The 21425-nt window shown below is 46.1% G+C and overlaps 1 protein-coding gene across 1 annotated transcript in view; it reads left to right on the top strand.

The window, feature by feature from the left end:
* adamts3 (ADAM metallopeptidase with thrombospondin type 1 motif, 3) overlaps nucleotides 1-21425 on the top strand; it is a 384520-nt gene that overhangs the window by 78972 nt on the left and 284123 nt on the right. The window contains exon 4 of the mRNA XM_041869483.2: nucleotides 5203-5359. Coding sequence (XP_041725417.2) covers nucleotides 5203-5359 — 157 coding nt within the window. The remainder of the gene's footprint in view (nucleotides 1-5202; nucleotides 5360-21425) is intronic.

The following is a 21425-nucleotide window of genomic DNA, read 5'->3' as shown; positions in this document are numbered from 1 at the left end:
TCGGGCCCTTACCGAAAAGTGCCAGGGGACATCAATACATTCTGGTCATTCTGGACTATGCGTCCCGGTACCCGGAGGCCATTCCGCTGAGGAAGGCTACATCCAGACAAATCGCCAAGGAGCTGTTCCGTCTCTCAACTAGTCTGGGAATCCCAAAAGAGATATTGACGGACCAAGGGACGCCATTCATGTCCAGGGTGATGAAAGAACTCTGTGCTTTACTGAAAATCAAACAGCTGAGAACCTCGGTCTACCACCCCCAGACAGATGGCCTAGTCGAACGTTTTAACAAAACACTAAAATCCATGCTGCGGAAAGCGGTAGGGGAAGATGGGCGCAACTGGGATCAGCTGTTACCATACATATTATTTGCAGTGAGAGAGGTACCTCAGTCTTCTACTGGTTTTTCACCCTTTGAGCTCTTGCTTTCCTACAGACCCAGAGGACTGCTCGACATCGCCAAGGAGGCCTGGGAGGAGCAGCCATGCCAACAGCGGACACTGATCGACCATGTAGGGGGCTATGAGGGAGAGAATGAAGGCCATCTATCCCATGATGCGGGAACACCTGGAGGCCAGTCAGCGGCAACAGCAAGCCTCCTACAACAGATCTGCTCAACCCAGGGAGTTTAAGCCGGGGGACAGAGTGCTGGTCCTGGTGCCAACCGTTGAGTGCAAATTCCTGGCAACCTGGCAAGGACCATATGAGGTCATTGAACGCATGGGAGAAGTAAACTACAAGGTGAGGCAACCAGATAAAAGGAAAACTGAGCAGATTTATCATGTTAACCTTTTAAAGAAGTGGCACGCCAGAGAGGCGCTGTTCAGCTCTCTACCCCCACAGAGACCCAGGAACCGGCGCGAGAAGAGGTTCAGCTGGGTCCAAATCTGTCCCCACATCAACGACAGATGGCCCTGGAACTCGTGGAGCAGAACCAGGATGTCTTCTCCTCCCTTCCCGGTCACACAGAGGTGGTCCAACATGAGATCCGCACCATGCCTGGCCGAACGGTAAACCAGCGCCCGTACCGCGTGCCAGAGGCTCGTAAAGTGGTTATACAGAAGGAGGTAAGGAAGATGCGGGAGTTGGGAGTAATCGAGGAGTCCCACAGTGCCTGGGCAAGTCCCATCGTACTAGTTCCCAAGCCAGACGGTTCAGTACGATTTTGTAATGACTATCGAAAGTTGAATGAAGTGTCTGAATTTGATGCATACCCAATGCCTCGTGTCGATGATTTAATAGACTCCTTGGGGCATGCTCGTTTCCTAACCACTCTTGATCTCACAAAAGGCTACTGGCAGGTGCCCTTGACCCCGGCGTCTAAGGAGAAGACAGCCTTTGCCACCCCGGAGGGGCTCTACCAGTATACCCGACTTCCGTTTGGTCTCCACGGGCACCTGCCACGTTCCAACGCCTGATGGATCGAGTCCTTGCGCCCCACAAGAGGCACGCAGCGGCTTATTTGGATGATGTTGTTATACAAAGTCAGGATTGGGCCAGCCACCTACCCCGGGTACAAGCGGTGCTGGATTCGCTCAGGGAAGCAGGGCTCACGGCAAACCCGAAGAAGTGCAAGGTGGCCTTCAGTGAGACAAACTACCTGGGGTACACCATTGGGCGGGGGTTGGTCAAACCACAGGAAGCCAAACTGCGGGCCATACAGGACTGGCCGCAGCCCATCAACAAGAAGCAAGTAAGGTCATTTTTGGGCCTCGCTGGCTACTATAGACGCTTTATTGCAGATTTTGCTACCATAGCTGCACCGTTGACGGAGCTGACGACCAAACGCCACTCACGAATGGTGAAGTGGAACCCTGCGGCGGAGGCGCTTTCCCTCAACCTGAAGCGAGCACTCTGCTCCAGTCCGATCCTGGTGGCACCAGACTTCAAGAAGGAATTCATTGTCCAAGCGGATGCTTCGGAGGTGGGTCTGGGTGCTGTCCTCACCCAGGCACATGACGGTGAAGAACATCCCATTCTCTACCTAAGCAGAAAGTTACTTCCAAGAGAGAAGAACTATTCAACGGTGGAGAAAGAATGTCTGGCTGTAGTCTGGGCCCTGGAGTCCCTTCGGTTCTATCTCCTGGGCCGACGTTTCATGGTGGTATCTGATCACGCCCCTCTGCAGTGGATGGCCAAGAACAAGGAATCAAACAGTAGAGTAACCAGATGGTTTTTGAGCTTGCAACCGTTTAACTTTTCTGTTGTCCACAGGGCTGGCAAGCACCACGGCAATGCGGACGCCCTCTCCCGGCGTGATGCCTTCTTCGCTGCCTTTACCCGACGAGGACGTCGGTCCCGAGGAGGGGGATGTGTGATGTCACGAGAGGCTGTGTCCTGGAGGGACGTTACATCCCCCTGAGGTGGCTGCAAACCCAGACAGCTATGGCTCCATCTGCTGGTATGGTCGGGAACTCCAACCCTCTATGGCCAATCTTCCCACGCAGCTGAAACCAATCAGGAGCTGATGAGCGGAAGGTTTGTTGAAGGAAGAGACACGGTCTCCAAGCTGGGCTCTCTGGAGGACAAGAGTGCTGCACGTCCACTTCCATGAGGAATATAAGGATTTGGAGATACTTACCTTTGGGAAATACTCACCTTTGGATATATACACCGGTGGAAATACGTGAGAGACATTTGGAAGGACTTTTTGCTGGGTTGGCCACTAGCTGCAACGTGGAATACAGTAAGACTGGGGAAAAGTTATTTGAGCGAGGGAGAGTTATGATTTTGGATGTGGAAGAGACATCCCTGAACTGTTAACCCTTAAAGAGCCACCAGAGAACAGAATTGTGTTATACTTTCGTTAGTTTCCCAAGACCTTTAATAAAATCCTTGTTTTGGTTGAACCTGGTCTCCTTGCACTACTTGAGCAATCCCGCTGAAAGCTGTGTAGCCTCTCGTGACATCACACTATATACAGGGAGTACCAGTACCAGATCAATGTGGAACTATATACAGGGAGTACCAGTACCAGATCAATGTGGAACTATATACAGGGAGTACCAGTACCAGATCAATGTGGAGCTATATACAGGAAGTACCAGATCAATTTGGAACTATATACAGGGAGTACCAGTACCAGATCAATGTGGAGCTATATACAGGGAGTACCAGTACCAAATCAATGTGGAACTATATACAGGGAGTACCAGTACCAGATCAATGTGGGGCTATATACAGGAAGTACCAGATCAATGTGGAGCTATATACAGGGAGTACCAGTACCAGATCAATGTGGAGCTATATACAGGGAATACCAGTACCAGATCAATGTGGAGCTATATACAGGGAGTACCAGATCAATGTGGAGCTATATACAGGGAGTACCAGTACCAGATCAATGTGGAGCTATATACAGGAAGTACCAGTACCAGATCAATGTGCAGCTATATACAGGAAGTACCAGATCAATGTGGAACTATATACAGGGAGTACCAGTACCAGATCAATGTGGAGCTATATACAGGGAGTACCAGATCAATGTGGAACTATATACAGGGAGTACCAGTACCAGATCAATGTGCAGTGGTATGAGGTTTGAGGTAGATACACTGTATATACAGCAGTATGTGGACACCCATTCAAATTAGTGGATTCGGCTATTTCTGCCACACCCATCGCTGACAGGTACAAAATCGAGCACACAGCCATGCAATCTCCATAGACAAACATTGTCAGTAGAATGGCCTTACTGAAGAGCTCAGTGACTTTCAATGTGGCACCGTCATAGGATGCCACCTTTCCAACAAGTCAGTTCATGAAATGTCTGCCCTGCTAGAGCTGCCCCGGTCAACTGTAAGTACTGTTATTGTGAAGTGGTCCTCTGTAGCTCAATTGGTAGAGCACGGCGCTTGTAACGTCAGGGTAGTGGGTTCGATCCCCGGGACCACCCATACGTAAAAATGTATGCACACATGACTGTAAGTCGCTTAGGATAAAAGCGTCTACTAAATGGCATATTATTATATTATTATTAAGTGGAAACGTCTGGGAGCAACAACGACTCAGCCGCGAAGTGGTAGGCCACACAAGCTCACAGAACAGGTCCAGCGCTTACAAAATAGTCTGTCCTCGGTTGCAACACTCACTACTGAGTTCCAAACTGCCTCTGGAAGCAACGTCAGCACAATAACTGTTTGTCGGGAGCTTCATGAAATGGGTTTCCATGGCCGAGCAGCCGCACACAAGACTAAGATCACCATGAACAATGCCAAGCGTTGGCTGGAGTGGTGTAAAGCTCACCGCCAATGGACTGGAAACACTTCCTCTGGTGTGATGAATCACGCTTCACCATCTGGCAGTCCGACAGACTAATTTGGGTTTGGTGGATGCCAGGAGAACGCTACCTGCCCCAATGCATAGTGCCAACTGTAAAGTTTGGTGGAGGAGGAATAATGGTCTGGGGCTGTTTTTCATGGTTCGGGCTAGGCCCCTTAGTTCCAGTGGAGGGAAATCTTAACGCTACAGCATACAATGACATTCTAGATGATTCTGGGTTTCCAACTTTGTGGCAACAGATTGGGGAAGGCCCTTTCCTGTTTCAGCATGACAATGCCCCCGTGCACAAAGTGAGGTCCATACAGAAATGGTTTGTCGAGATTGGTGTGGAAGAACTTGACTGGCCTGCACAGACCTTGACCTCAACCCCATCAAACACTTTTGGGATGAATTGGAACGCCGACTGCGAGCCAGGCCTAATCGCCCAACATCTGTGCCCAACCTCACTAATGCTCTTATGGCTGAATGGAAGCAAGTCCAACATCTAGTGGAAAGTCTTCCCAGAAGAGTGGAGGCTGTTATAGCAGCAAAGGGGGGACCAACTCCAGATTAATGCCCATGATTTTGGAATGAGATGTTCGACGAGCAGGTGTCCACATACTTTTGGTCATGTAGTGTATGTACATGAACGCAGGGTAAAGTGACAAGGCATCAGGATAGATAATAATAAGGTATTTGAGGTAGATATGTACATGAAGGCAGGGTAAAGTGACTAGGCATCAGGATAGATAATAATAAGGTATTTGAGGTAGATATGTACATGAAGGCAGGGTAAAGTGACTAGGCATCAGGATAGAAAATAATAAGGTATTTGAGGTAGATATATACATGAAGGCAGGGCAAAGTGACTACGCATCACTTCTGTAGAATCCCCCATTTGGCCATATATATTCTCTCTGACTTGTTCCTCTCTCTCTTCAGGCTGGAATGATCCGGACAGACTCAGATGAGTACTTCATTGAGCCGTTGGAGAGAGGGACTCAGGAACATGAGGACCAGGGCAGAGTCCATGTTGTCTACAGGAGATCTGCTGTTCTACAAGCCCCCTCTGACATCTCACTGGATTACCAACTGGAAGGTAAACTGTGTGTGTATGCTTATACAGTGGGGAAAACAAGTATTTGATACACTGCCGATTTTGCAGGTTTTCCTACTTACAAAGCATGTAGAGGTCTGTAATTTTTATCATAGGTACACTTCAACTGTGAGAGACGGAATCTAAAACAAAAATCCAGAAAATCACATTGTATGATTTTTAAGTAATTAATTTGCATTTTATTGCATGACATAAGTATTTGATACATCAGAAAAGCAGAACTTAATATTTGGTACAGAAACCTTTGTTTGCAATTACAGAGATCATAAGTTTCCTGTAGGTCTTGACCAGGTTTGCACACACTGCAGCAGGGATTTTGGCCCACTCCTCCATACAGACCTTCTCCAGATCCTTCAGGTTTCGGGGCTATCGCTGGGCAATACGGACTTTCAGCTCCCTCCCAAAATTTTCTATTGGGTTCAGGTCTGGAGACTGGCTAGGCCACTCCAGGACCTTGAGATGCTTCTTACGGAGCCACTCCTTAGTTGCCCTGGCTGTGTATTTTGGGTCGTTGTCATGCTGGAAGACCCAGCCACGACCTATCTTCAATGCTCTTACTGAGGGAAGGAGGTTGTTGGCCAAGATCTCGCGATACATGGCCCCATCCATCCTCCCCTCAATACGGTGCAGTCGTCCTGTCCCCTTTGCAGAAAAGCATCCCCAAAGAATGATGTTTCCACCTCCATGCTTCACGGTTGGGATGGTGTTCTTGGGGTTGTACTCATCCTTCTTCTTCCTCCAAACACGGCGAGTGGAGTTTAGACCAAAAGCTCTATTTTTGTCTCATCAGACCACATTACCGTCTCCCATTCCTCCTCTGGATGATCCAGATGGTCATTGGCAAACTTCAGACGGGCCTGGACATGCGCTGGCTTGAGCAGGGGGACCTTGCGTGCGTTGCAGGATTTTAATCCATGACGGTGTAGTGCGTTGCTAATGGTTTTCTTTGAGACTGTGGTCCCAGCTCTCTTCAGGTCATTGACCAGGTCCTGCCGTATAGTTCTGGGCTGATCCCTCACCTTCCTCATGATCATTGATGCCCCACGAGGTGAGATCTTGCATGGAGCCCCAGACCGAGGGTGATTGACCGTCATCTTGAACTTCTTCCATTTTCTAATAATTGCGCCAACAGTTGTTGCCTTCTCACCAAGCTGCTTGCCTATTGTCCTGTAGCCCATCCCAGCCTTGTGCAGGTCTACAATTTTATCACTGATGTCCTTACACAGCTCTCTGGTCTTGGCCATTGTGGAGAGGTTGGAGTCTGTTTGATTGAGTGTGTGGACAGGTGTCTTTTATACAGGTAACAAGTTCAAACAGGTGCAGTTAATACAGGTAATGAGTGGAGAACAGGAGGGCTTCTTAAAGAAAAACTAACAGGTCTGTGAGAGCCGGAATTCTTACTGGTTGGTAGGTGATCAAATACTTATGTCATGCAATAAAATGCAAATTAATTACTTAAAAATCATAAAATGTGATTTTAGTTTTAGATTCCGTATCTCACAGTTGAAGTGTACCTATGATAAAAATTACAGACCTCTACATGCTTTGTAAGTAAGAAAACCTGCAAAATCGGCAATGTTTCAAATACTTGTTCTCCCCACTGTATATATATATACACACTACAGTTCAAAAGTTTGGGGTCACTTAGAAATGTCCTTGTTTTCGAAAGAAAAGCAATTTCTTTGTCCATTAAAATAACATCAAATTGATCAGAAATACAGTGTAGACATTGTTAATGTTGTAAATGGCTATTGTAGCTGGAAACTGATGATTTTTTTATGGAATATCTACATAAGCGTACAGAGGCCCATTATCAGCAACCATCAGTCCTGTGTTCCAATGGCACGTTGTGTTGCTAATCCAAGTTTATCATTTTAAAAGGCTAATTGATTATTAGAAAACCCTTTTGCAATTATGTTAGCACAGCTAAAATCTGTTGTGCTGATTAAAGAAGCAATAAAACAGGCCTTCTTGAGACTAGTTGAGTATCTGGAGCATCAGCAATTGTGGGTTCAATTACACGCTCAAAATGTCCAGAAACAAAGAACTTTCTTCTGAAACTCGTCAGTCTATTCTTGTTCTGAGAAATGAATTGCCAAGAAACTGAAGATCTCATACAACGCTGTGTACTACTCCCTTCACAGAACAGCACAAACTGGCTCTAACCAGAAAGAAAGAGGAGTGGGAGGCCCCGGTGCCCAACTGAGCAAGAGGACAAATACATTAGTGTCTAGTTTGAGAAACAGACGCCTCACAGGTCCTCTACTGGCAGCTTCATTAAATAGTACCCTCAAAACACCAGTCTCAAAGTCAACAGTGAAGAGGCGACTCCGGGATGCTGACCTTCTAGGCAGAGTTGCAAAGAAAAAGCCATATCTCAGACTGGCCAATAAAAATAAAATATTAATATGGGCAAAAGAACACAGACACTGGACAGAAGAAGATTGGAAAAAAGTGTTATGAACAGACAAATCATTTGAGGTGTTCGGATCACAAAGAAGAACATTTGTGAGACGCAGACCAAATGAAAAGATGCTGGAGGAGTGCTTGATGCCATCTGTCAAGCATGGTGGAGGCAATGTGATGGTCTGGGGGTGCTTTGGTGGTGGTAAAGTGGGAGATATGTACAGGGTAAAAGGGATCTTGAAGAATTAAGGCTATCACTCCATTTTGCAACGCCATGCCATACCCTGTGGACGGCGCTTGATTGGAGCCAATTTCCTCCTACAACAGGACAATGACCCAAAGCACAGCTCCAAACTATGCAATAACTATTTAGGGAAGAGGCAGTCAGCTGGTATTCTGTCTATAATGGAGTGGCCAGCACAGTCACCGGATCTCAACCCTATTGAGCTGTTGTGGGAGCAGCTTGACCGTAAGAAGTGCCCATGAAGCCAATCCAACTTGTGGGAGGTGCTTCAGGAAGCATGGGGTGAAATCCCTTCAGATTACCTCAACAAATTGACAACTAGAATGCCAAAGGTCTGCAAGGCTGTAATTGCTGCAAATGGAGGACTCTTTGACGAAAGCAAAGTTTGAAGGACACAATTATTATTTCAATTAAAAATCATTATTTCTAACCTTGTCAATGACTATATTTCCTATTCAAACTAATTTCATGTATGTTTTCATGGAAAACAAGGACATTTTCTAAGTGACCCCAAACTTTTGAATGGTAGTGTATATATATGTAGAAGTCTGTTAGAGGTATGGTAGTAGTCATTATGTAGAAGTCTGTTAGAGGTATGGTAGTAGTCATTATGTAGAAGTCTGTCAGAGGTATGGTAGTAGTCATTATGTAGAAGTCTGTTAGAGGTATGGTAGTAGTCATTATGTAGAAGTCTGTTAGAGGTATGGTAGTGTATATATATGTAGAAGTCTGTCAGAGGTATGGTAGTAGTCATTATGTAGAAGTCTGTCAGAGGTATGGTAGTAGTCATGATGTAGAAGTCTGTCAGAGGTATGGTAGTAGTCATTATGTAGAAGTCTGTCAGAGGTATGGTAGTAGTCATGATGTAGAAGTCTGTTAGAGGTATGGTAGTAGTCATTATGTAGAAGTCTGTTAGAGGTATGGTAGTAGTCATGATGTAGAAGTCTGTTAGAGGTATGGTAGTAGTCATGATGTAGAAGTCTGTCAGAGGTATGGTAGTAGTCATGATGTAGAAGTCTGTCAGAGGTATGGTAGTAGTCATTATGTAGAAGTCTGTTAGAGGTATGGTAGTAGTCATGATGTAGAAGTCTGTCAGAGGTATGGTAGTAGTCATGATGTAGAAGTCTGTTAGAGGTATGGTAGTAGTCATTATGTAGAAGTCTGTTAGAGGTATGGTAGTAGTCATTATGTAGAAGTCTGTCAGAGGTATGGTAGTAGTCATGATGTAGAAGTCTGTCAGAGGTATGGTAGTAGTCATTATGTAGAAGTCTGTTAGAGGTATGGTAGTAGTCATTATGTAGAAGTCTGTCAGAGGTATGGTAGTAGTCATGATGTAGAAGTCTGTCAGAGGTATGGTAGTAGTCATTATGTAGAAGTCTGTTAGAGGTATGGTAGTAGTCATGATGTAGAAGTCTGTCAGAGGTATGGTAGTAGTCATTATGTAGAAGTCTGTCAGAGGTATGGTAGTAGTCATGATGTAGAAGTCTGTTAGAGGTATGGTAGTAGTCATTATGTAGAAGTCTGTTAGAGGTATGGTAGTAGTCATGATGTAGAAGTCTGTCAGAGGTATGGTAGTAGTCATGATGTAGAAGTCTGTTAGAGGTATGGTAGTAGTCATTATGTAGAAGTCTGTCAGAGGTATGGTAGTAGTCATTATGTAGAAGTCTGTCAGAGGTATGGTAGTAGTCATTATGTAGAAGTCTGTTAGAGGTATGGTAGTAGTCATTATGTAGAAGTCTGTCAGAGGTATGGTAGTGTATATATATGTAGAAGTCTGTCAGAGGTATGGTAGTGTATATATATGTAGAAGTCTGTCAGAGGTATGGTAGTAGTCATTATGTAGAAGTCTGTTAGAGGTATGGTAGTAGTCATGATGTAGAAGTCTGTCAGAGGTATGGTAGTAGTCATGATGTAGAAGTCTGTCAGAGGTATGGTAGTAGTCATTATGTAGAAGTCTGTTAGAGGTATGGTAGTAGTCATTATGTAGAAGTCTGTTAGAGGTATGGTAGTAGTCATTATGTAGAAGTCTGTCAGAGGTATGGTAGTAGTCATGATGTAGAAGTCTGTTAGAGGTATGGTAGTAGTCATTATGTAGAAGTCTGTCAGAGGTATGGTAGTAGTCATGATGTAGAAGTCTGTTAGAGGTATGGTAGTAGTCATTATGTAGAAGTCTGTTAGAGGTATGGTAGTAGTCATGATGTAGAAGTCTGTTAGAGGTATGGTAGTAGTCATGATGTAGAAGTCTGTCAGAGGTATGGTAGTAGTCATTATGTAGAAGTCTGTCAGAGGTATGGTAGTAGTCATGATGTAGAAGTCTGTTAGAGGTATGGTAGTAGTCATTATGTAGAAGTCTGTTAGAGGTATGGTAGTAGTCATGATGTAGAAGTCTGTCAGAGGTATGGTAGTAGTCATTATGTAGAAGTCTGTCAGAGGTATGGTAGTAGTCATGATGTAGAAGTCTGTCAGAGGTATGGTAGTAGTCATTATGTAGAAGTCTGTCAGAGGTATGGTAGTAGTCATTATGTAGAAGTCTGTCAGAGGTATGGTAGTAGTCATGATGTAGAAGTCTGTCAGAGGTATGGTAGTGTATATATATGTAGAAGTCTGTCAGAGGTATGGTAGTAGTCATTATGTAGAAGTCTGTCAGAGGTATGGTAGTAGTCATTATGTAGAAGTCTGTTAGAGGTATGGTAGTAGTCATTATGTAGAAGTCTGTCAGAGGTATGGTAGTAGTCATTATGTAGAAGTCTGTTAGAGGTATGGTAGTAGTCATGATGTAGAAGTCTGTCAGAGGTATGGTAGTAGTCATTATGTAGAAGTCTGTCAGAGGTATGGTAGTAGTCATGATGTAGAAGTCTGTTAGAGGTATGGTAGTAGTCATTATGTAGAAGTCTGTCAGAGGTATGGTAGTAGTCATGATGTAGAAGTCTGTTAGAGGTATGGTAGTAGTCATTATGTAGAAGTCTGTCAGAGGTATGGTAGTAGTCATTATGTAGAAGTCTGTCAGAGGTATGGTAGTAGTCATGATGTAGAAGTCTGTCAGAGGTATGGTAGTAGTCATGATGTAGAAGTCTGTCAGAGGTATGGTAGTAGTCATTATGTAGAAGTCTGTCAGAGGTATGGTAGTAGTCATGATGTAGAAGTCTGTCAGAGGTATGGTAGTAGTCATTATGTAGAAGTCTGTTAGAGGTATGGTAGTAGTCATTATGTAGAAGTCTGTTAGAGGTATGGTAGTAGTCATTATGTAGAAGTCTGTCAGAGGTATGGTAGTAGTCATTATGTAGAAGTCTGTCAGAGGTATGGTAGTAGTCATTATGTAGAAGTCTGTCAGAGGTATGGTAGTAGTCATTATGTAGAAGTCTGTTAGAGGTATGTTAGTAGTCATAATAATATGCCATTTAGCAGACGCTTTTATCCAAAGCGACTTACAGTCATGTGTGCATACATTTTTACGTATGGGTGGTCCTTGGGATCGAACCCACTACACTGGCGTTACAAGCTCCATGCTCTACCAATTGAGCTACAGAGGACCACAATGTAGAAGTCATTACATAGAAGTCTGTCAGAGGTATGTTAGAGCCAGTCTACTATGCCTTCGGAAAGTATTCAGACCCCTTGACTTTTTCCACATTTTGTTACGTTACAGCCTTATTCTAAAACTGATTAAATCGTTTTTTCCCCTCATTCATCTACACACAATACCACATAATGACAAAGCAAAAACAGGTTTTTGAAATGTTTGCTAATTTATTAAAAATTAAAAACGGAAATATCACATTTACATAAGTATTCAGACACTCAGTACTTTGTTAAAACACCTTTGGCAGCCATTACTGTCACGCGCTGACTCAGAGGACGCTTATATGTTGAGTCAGGGTGTGTATATTCCTTGTTGTGATTTTCTATGTTGTATTTTCTATGTTTAGATCTAGTATGTCTAGATCTATGTTGGCCGGTGTGGTTCCCAATCAGAGGCAGCTGTTGCTCGTTGTCTCTGATTGGAGACCATACTTAGGCAGCCTATTGGCACTAGTGGGTTGTGGGATCTTGTTCCGTGTGAGGTAGGTTGTTTGTGTCTACCTTTGACTTCACGGTTCGTTTAGTTTGTCGTTTTGTTGTTGTTGTGTTTATTCTGTATAATAAACATGTATGCATATCACACTGCGCCTTGGTCCGTCCCGTCTATGAACGAACGTGACAGAAGATCCCACCAAACAATGACCAAGCAGCGTGCCCAGGAGGAGCGAATAGCCATGTCACAGGTGGGCAAATGGTGGTCATGGGAGGAGATATTTTCGGGAAAAGGACCCTGGGCGAAGAAGGAAGCCCAGGCAGGAGAGGAGCAACGGCAACACGGAAGCCGGCCGAGGAGGAAGCCCGAGAAGCAGCCCCAATAAAACATTTTGGGGGGGCTAAAGGGGTGGTCGGGGAGCGAGAGAGAAGAGCCCCGACCACTGCACCCGGTTGGTTTCAAGATTGGGTCCCCACGACCATGAGAAGAGGAGTGGGAACAGTATTATACTGAGGAGTCGGAGGATGACGACGACGACGAGTTTCTGTTCCCTAACTCGTGGGGGCTCCCGGAGGAGTCCTCACGGGAAGAGGAGTGCCGACGACGGAGACCCGAGAGGCAACCCCAAGAAAAAAAATTTGGGGGGCGAATCTGCAGGTTAGGAGAGGAGGCCACCATGTTACAGGGGCTATTGGTTCAGAGGGAGCAGGAGTTAAGTTATTCGGTCAGAGGGAGGAGCTACAGGAGGCTAAAAGGGAGAAGGAAAGTGTAGAGGCACGGCGAGAGGAGCTGGTTAGGCAGCAGAAGGAGCGGGGGTTAATAAAGGAACCCAGTCCCGCTCCTCGCACCAAGCAAGTGGTGCGTGTCGCAAGTCCGGTCCGGCCCGTTCCTGCTCCCCGCACTAAGCCAGTGGTGCGTGTTCCCAGTACGGCCCGACCCGTTCCTGCTCCTCGCACCAAGCCAGTGGTGCGCGTCGCCAGCCCGGTCCGGCCTGTTCCTGTCCCTCGCACCAAGCCAGTGGTGCGCGTCGCCAGCCCGGCCCGGCCTGTTCCTGCCCCTCGCACCAAGATAGTGGTGCGTGTGTCCAGTCCGGCACGGCCCGTGCCTGTTCCGTCAGCTGCTCTACTCCGGAGCCAGAGCAGTCCGCCCTACCGGTACCCAGTTCAGCTCCGGTCAGCTGCTCCACTCCGGAGCCAGAGCAGTCCGCTCCACCGGGGTCCAGTCCAGATCCGGTCAGCGGCTCCACTCCGGAGCCAGAGCAGTCCGCTCCACCGGGGTCCAGTCCAGATCCGGTCAGCGGCTCCACTCCGGAGCCAGAGCAGTCCGCTCCACCGGGGTCCAGTCCAGATCCGGTCAGCGGCTCCACTCCGAGCCAGAGCAGTCCGCTCCACCGGGTCCAGTCCAGATCCGGTCAGCGGCTCCACTCCGAGCCAGAGCAGTCCGGCTCCACCGGGGTCCAGTCCAGATCCGGTCAGCGGCTCCACTCCGGAGCCAGAGCAGTCCGCTCCACCGGGGTCCAGTCCAGATCCGGTCAGCGGCTCCACTCCGGAGCCAGAGCAGTCCGCTCCACCGGGGTCCAGTCCAGATCCGGTCAGCGGCTCCACTCCGGAGCCAGAGCAGTCCACTCCACCGGTGCCTAGTCCAGCTCCGGTCAGCGGCTCCAGTCCAGACCCAGACGTCAGCCCCTCTCCAGGTTCGGGGTCTCCCACACCAGGGTCCAGACAGGGCTTGGAGTATAGTGGGAGGAAGGAGAGGGGAAGCAGCGCGCCGAGGTCCAGACCAGACCAGGGGCGCAACAGGGAGGCGAAGAGTGAGAGGTCGTCACGCCCTGAGCCGGATCCGCCTCCGAGGCGGAATGCCCACCCGGCCCCTACCCTGTTATGTGTATGTTGTGCGGTCGGAGTCCGCACCTTTGGGGGGGGGTACTGTCACGCCCTGACTCAGAGGACGCTTATATGTTGAGCCATATATGTTGAGTCAGGGTGTGTATATTCCTTGTTGTGATTTTCTATGTTGTATTTTCTATGTTTAGATCTAGTATGTCTAGATCTATGTTGACCGGTGTGGTTCCCAATCAGAGGCAGCTGTCGCTCGTTGTCTCTGATTGGGGACCATACTTAGGGTGCCTATTGGCACTAGTGGGTTGTGGGATCTTGTTCCGTGTGAGGTAGGTTGTTTGTGTCTACCTTGGACTTCACGTTTCGTTTGTTGTTTTGTTGTTGTGTTTATTCGGTATAATAAACATGTATGCATATCACACTGCGCCTTGGTCCATCCCGTCTATGAACGAACGTGACAATTACAGCCTTGAGTCTTCTTGGGTATGACGCTACAAGCTTGGCACACCGGTATTTGGGGAGTTTCTCCCAATCTTCTCGCAGAGCCTCTCAAGCTCTGTCAGGTTGGATGGGGAGTTTCGTTGCACAGCTATTTTCAGGTCTCTCCAGAGTTGTTCGATCGGGGTTCAAGTCCGGGCTCTGGCTGGCCACTTAAGGACATTCAGAGACTTGTCCCGAAGCCACTCCTGCGTTGTCTTGGCTGTGTGCTTAGGGTCGTTGTCCTGTTGGAAGGTGAACCTTCACCCCATTCTGAGGTCCTGAGCACTCTGGAGCAGGTTTTCATTAAGGATCTCTCTGTACTTTGCTCTGTTCATCTTTTCCTCGATCCTGACTAGTCTCCCAGTCCCTGCCGCTGAAAAACAACCCCACAGCATGATGCTGCCACCACCAGTCTTCGACGTAGGGATGGTGTCAGGTTTTCTCCAGACGTGATGCTTGGCATTCAGGCAAAAGAGTTCAATCTTGGTTTCATCAGACCAGATCATCTTGTTTCTCATGGTCTGAGAGTCCTTTAGGTGCCTTTTGGCAAACTCCAAGCGGGCTGTCATGTGGTTTTTACTAAGGAGTGTCTTCCATCTGGCCACTCTACCATAAAGGCCTGATTGGTGGAGTGCTGTAGAGATGGTTGTAGTGAGTGGTTAGCCAGATTACTATTCCATGTAGATGGGTGTTAGCCAGATTACTATTCCATGTAGATGGGTGTGGGTTAGTGAGTGGTTAGCCAGATTACTATTCCATGTAGATGGGGGTGGGTTAGTGATTGTTTGGCCAGATTACTATTCCATGTAGATTTACATTTTAGTCATTTAGCAGACGCTCTTATCCAGAGCGACTTACAGTTAGTGAATACATGTTTTTTTTTTTATACTGGCCCCCCGTGGGAATCGAACCCACAACCCTGGCGTTGCAAACGCCATGCTCTATCAACTGAGCTACATCCCTGCCGGCCATTCCCTCCCTTACCCTGGACGACGCTGGGCCAATTGTGCGCCGCCCATGAGTCTCCCGGTCGCGGCCGGCTGCGACAGAGCCTGGATTCGAACCAGGATCTCTAGTGGCACAGTTAGCACTGCGATGCAGTGCCTTAGACCACTGCGCCACTCAGGAGATGTAGATGGGTGTGGGTTAGTGATTGTTTGGCCAGATTACTATTCCATGTAGATGGGTGTGGGTTAGTGAGTGGTTAGCCAGATTACTATTCCATGTAGATGGGTGTGGGTTAGTGATTGTTTGGCCATATTACTATTCCATGTAGATGGGTGTGGGTTAGTGAGTGGTTAGCCAGATTACTATTCCATGTAGATGGGTGTGGGTTAGTGAGTGGTTAGCCAGATTATAATTCCATGTAGATGGGTGTGGGTTAGTGAGTGGTTAGCCAGATTACTATTCCATGTAGATGGGATAGTGATTGGTTGGCCAGATTACTATTCCATGTAGATGGGTGTGGGTTTGTGAATGGTTAGCCAGATTACTATTCCATGTAGATGGGTGTGGGTTAGTGAGTGGTTAGCCAGATTACTATTCCATGTAGATGGGTGTGAGTAAGTGAGTGGTTATCCAGGCTCTTTCGTAGTTGGCCGCGACCTGGAGACCCATGGGGCGGCGCACAATTGGCCCATTGTCATCCAGGGTAGGGGAGGGAATGGCCGGCAGGGATGTAGCTCAGTTGCTAGAGCACGGCGTTTGCAACGCCAGGGTTGTGGGTTCGATTCCCACAGGGGGCCAGTATGAAAAATAAAAAAATTATGTATGCACTCACTAACTGTAAATTGCTCTGGATAAGAGCGTCTGTTAAATGACTAAAATGTAAAATGTATGGTTAACCAGATTACTATCCATGTAGATGGGTGTGGGTTAGTGAGTGGTTAGCCAGATTACTATTCCATGTCGATGGTTGTGGGTTAGTGAGTGGTTAGCCAGATTACTATTCCATGTAGATGGGTGTGAGTTAGTGAGTGGTTAACCAGATTACTATTCCATGTAGATGGGTGTGGGTTAGTGAGTGGTTAGCCAGATTACTATTCCATGTACAGTCATGGTCAAACGTTTTGAGAATGACACAAGTATTGGTCTTCACAAAGTTTGCTGCTTCAGTGTTTTTAGATATTTTTGTCAGATGTTACTATAGTATACTGAAGTATAATTACAAGCATTCCATAAATGTCAAAGGCTTTTATTGGCGATTACATTAAGTTTATGCAAAGAGTCAATATTTGCAGTGTTGACCCTTCTTTTTCAAGACCTCTGCAATCCGCCCTGGCATGCTGTCAATTAACTTCTGGGCCACATCTTGACTGATGGCAGCCCATTCTTGCATAATCAATGCTTGGAGTTTGTCAGAATTTGTGGGTTTTTGTTTGTCCACCCGCCTCTTGAGGATTGACCACAAGTTCTCAATGGGATTAAGGTCTGGGGAGTTTCCTGGCCATGGACCCAAAATGTTGATGTTTTGTTCCCCGAGCCACTTAATTATCACTTTTGCCTTATGGCAAAGTGCTCCATCATGCTGGAAAAGGCATTGTTCGTCACCAAACTGTTCTTGGATGGTTGGGAGAAGTTGCTCTCGGAGGATGTGTTGGTACATTTACATTTTACTCATTTAGCAGACGCTCTTATCCAGAGCGACTTACAGTTAGTGAGTGCATACATTTTCATACTGGCCCCCCGTGGGAAACGAACCCGCAACCCTGGCGTTGCAAGCGCCATGCTCTACCAACTGAGCTACACGGGGCCCATTTGGTACCATTCTTTATTCATGGCTGTGTTCTTAGGCAAAATTGTGAGTGAGCCCACTCTCTTGGCTGAGAAGCAAACCCACACATGAATGGTCTCAGGATGCTTTACTGTTGGCATGACACAGGACTGATGGTAGCGCTCACCTTGTCTTCTCCGACAAGCTTTTTTCAGGATGCCCCAAACAATCGGAAAGGGGATTAATCAGAGAAAATGACTTTACCCCAGTCCTCAGCAGTCCAATCCCTGTACCTTTTGCAGAATATCAGTCTGTCCCTATTTTTTTCCTGGAGAGAAATGGCTTCCTCGCTGCCCTTCTTGACACCAGGCCATCCTCCAAAATTCTTCGCCTCACTGTGCATGCAGATACACTCACACCTGCCTGCTGCCATTCCTGAGCAAGCTCTGCACTGGTGCTGCCCCAATCCCGCAGCTGAATCAATTTTAGGAGACGGTCCTTGCGCTTGCTGGACTTTCTTGGACGCCCTGAAGCCTTCTTCACAACAATTGAACCTCTCTCCTTGAAGTTCTTGATGATCAGATATATGGTTGATTTAAGTGCAAACTTACTAGCAGCAATATGCTTGCCTGTGAAGCCCTTTTTGTGCAAAGCAATGATGACAGCACGTGTTTCCTTGCAGGTAACCATGGTTAACAGAGGGCGAACAATGATTTCAAGCACCACCCTCCTTTTAAAGCTTCCAGTCTGTTATTCTAACTCAATCAGCATGACAGAGTGATCTCCAGCCTTGTCCTCGTCAACACTCTCACCTGTGTTAACGAGAGAATCACTGACATGATGTCAACTGGTCCTTTTGTGGCAGGGCTGAAATGCAGTGGAAATGTTTTTTGGGATTAGGTTAATTTTCATGGCAAAGAGGGACAATGAATTGCAATTCATCTGATCACTCTTCATAACATTCTGGAGTATATGCAAATTGCCATCATAAAAACTGAGGCAGCAGACTTTGTGAAAATTAATATTTGTGTCATTCTCAAAACTTTTGACCACGACTGTACAGTTGAAGTCCGAAGTTTACATACACCTTAGCCAAATATATTTAAACTCAGTTTTTCTCAATTCCTGACATTTAATCCTAGTAAAAATTCCCTGTTTTAGGTCAGTTAGGATCACCACTTTATTTTAAGAATGTGAAATGTCAGAATAATAGTAGAGAGTGATTTATTTCAGCTTTTATTTCTTTCATCACATTCCCAGTGGGTCAGAAGTTTACATACACTCAATTAGTATTTGGTACCATTGCCTTTAAATTGCCTTCCACAAGCTTCCCACAACAAGTTGGGTGAATTTTGGCCCATTCCTCCTGACAGAGCTGGTGTAACTGAGTCAGGTTTGTAGGCCTCATTGCTCGCACACGCTTTTTCAGTTCTGCCCACAAATTTTCTATAGGATTGAGGTCAGGGCTTTGTGATGGCCACTCCAATACCTTGACTTTGTTGTCCTTAAGCCATTTTGCCACAACTTTGGAAGTATGCTTGGGGTCATTGTTCATTTGGAAGACCCATTTGTGACCAAGCTTTAACTTCCTGACTGATGTCTTGAGATGTTGCTTCAATATATCCACATCATTTTCCTTCCTCATGATGCCATCTATTTTGTGAAGTGCACTAGTCCCTCCTGCAGCAAAGCACCCCAACAGCATGATGCTGCCACCCCCGTGCTTCACAGTTGGGATGGTGTTCTTCGACTTGCAATCAACCCCCTTTTTCCTCCAAACATAACGATGGCCATTATGGCCAAACAGTTCTATTTTTGTTTCATCAGACCAGAGGACATTTCTCCAAAAAGTACGATCTTTGTCCCCATATGCAGTTGCAAACCGTAGTCTGGCTTTTTTATGGCGGTTTTGGAGCAGTAGCTTCTTCCTTGCTGAGCGGCCTTTCAGCTTATGTCGATATAGGACTCGTTTTACTGTGGATATAGATACTTCTTCACAAGGTCCTTTGCTGTTGTTCTGGGATTGATTTGCATTTTTCTCACCAAAGTACGTTAATCTCTAGGAGACAGAACGCGTCTCCTTCCTGAGCTGTATGACAGCTGGGTGGTCCCATGGTGTTTATACTTGCGTACTATTGTTTGTACAGATGAACGTGGTACCTTCAGGCGTTTGGAAATTGCTCCCAAGAATTAACCAGACTTGTGGAGGTCTACAATTTTTTTTCTGAGGTCTTGGCTGATTTCTTTAGATTTTCCCATGATGTCAAGCAAAGAGGCACTGAGTTTGAAGGTAGGCGTTGAAATACATCCACAGGTACACCTCCAATTGACTCAAATGATGTCAATTAGCCTATCAGAAGCTTCTAAAGCCATGACATCATTTTCTGGAATTTTCCAAGCTGTTTAAAGGCACAGTCAATTTAGTGTATGTAAACTTCTGACCAACTGGAATTGTGATACAGTGAATTATAAGTGAAATAATCTGTAGGCCTTGCACAAAGTAGATGTCCTAACCGACTTGCCAAAACTATAGTTTGTTAACAAGATTTGTGGAGTGGTTGAAAAACAAGTTTTAATGACTCCAACCTAAGTGTATGTAAACCTCCGACTTCAACTGTAGATGGGTGTGGGTTAGTGAGTGGTTAACCAGATTACTATTCCATGTAGATGGGTGTGGGTTAGTGAGTGGTTAACCAGATTACTATTCCATGTAGATGGGTGTGGGTTAGTGAGTGGTTAGCCAGATTATTATAATAATAATATGCCATTTAGCAGACGCTTTTATCCAAAGCGACTTAGTCATGCGTGCATACATTTTTGTGTATGGGTGGTCCCGGGGATCGAACCCACTACCTTGGCGTTACAAGCGCCATGCTCTACCAGCTGAGCTACAGAGGACCACAGATTACTATTCCATGTAGATGGGTGTGGGTTAGTGAGTGGTTAACCAGATTACTATTCCATGTAGATTGGTGTGGGTTAGTGAGTGGTTAACCAGATTACTATTCCATATAGATGGGTGTGGGTTAGTGAGTGGTTAACCAGATTACTATTCCATGTAGATTGGTGTGGGTTAGTGAGTGGTTAACCAGATTACTATTCCATGTAGATTGGTGTGGGTTAGTGAGTGGTTAACCAGATTACTATTCCATGTAGATGGGTGTGGGTTAGTGAGTGGTTAGCCAGATTACTATTCCATGTAGATGGGTGTGGGTTAGTGAGTGGTTAACCAGATTACTATTCCATATAGATGGGTGTGGGTTAGTGAGTGGTTAACCAGATTACTATTCCATGTAGATGGGTGTGGGTTAGTGAGTGGTTAGCCAGATTACTATTCCATGTAGATGGGTGTGGGTTAGTGAGTGGTTAGCCAGATTACTATTCCATGTAGATGGGTGTGGGTTTGTATTTATAACAACCACTACATCCCTAACTATGGAGCTCCCTATAACAACCACTACATCCCTAACTATGGAGCTCCCTATAACAACCACTACATCCCTAACTATGGAGCTCCCTATAACAACCACTACATCCCTAACTATGGAGCTCCCTATAACAACCACTACATCCCTATCTATGGAGCTCCCTATAACAACCACTACATCCCTAACTATGGAGCTCCCTATAACAACCACTACATCCCTAACTATGGAGCTCCCTATAACAGCCACTACATCCCTAACTATGGAGCTCCCTATAACAACCACTACATCCCTAACTATGGAGCTCCCTATAACAACCACTACATCCCTAACTATGGAGCTCCCTATAGCAACCACTACATCCCTAACTATGGAGCTCCCTATAACAACCACTACATCCCTAACTATGGAGCTCCCTATAACAACCACTACATCCCTAACTATGGAGCTCCCTATAACAACCACTACATCCCTAACTATGGAGCTCCCTATAACAACCACTACATCCCTAACTATGGAGCTCCCTATAACAACCACTACATCCCTAACTATGGAGCTCCCTATAAAAACCACTACATCCCTATCTATGGAGCTCCCTATAACAAGCACTACATCCCTAACTATGGAGCTCCCTATAACAACCACTACATCCCTATCTATGGAGCTCCCTATAACAACCACTACATCCCTAACTATGGAGCTCCCTATAACAACCACTACATCCCTAACTATGGAGCTCTCTATAAAAACCACTACATCCCTAACTATGGAGCTCCCTATAACAACCACTACATCCCTAACTATGGAGCTCCCTATAACAACCACTACATCCCTAACTATGGAGCTCCCTATAACAACCTCCCCACCTCTTCCTCACTCCCCACCTCTTCCTCTTCCTCGCTCCCCACCTCTTCCTCGCTCCCCACCTCT

Source organism: Coregonus clupeaformis, unplaced genomic scaffold (genome assembly GCF_020615455.1).
Source record: "Coregonus clupeaformis isolate EN_2021a unplaced genomic scaffold, ASM2061545v1 scaf0250, whole genome shotgun sequence".
NCBI lineage: Eukaryota > Metazoa > Chordata > Actinopteri > Salmoniformes > Salmonidae > Coregonus > Coregonus clupeaformis.
This window is presented reverse-complemented; position numbering and strand designations above follow the sequence as displayed.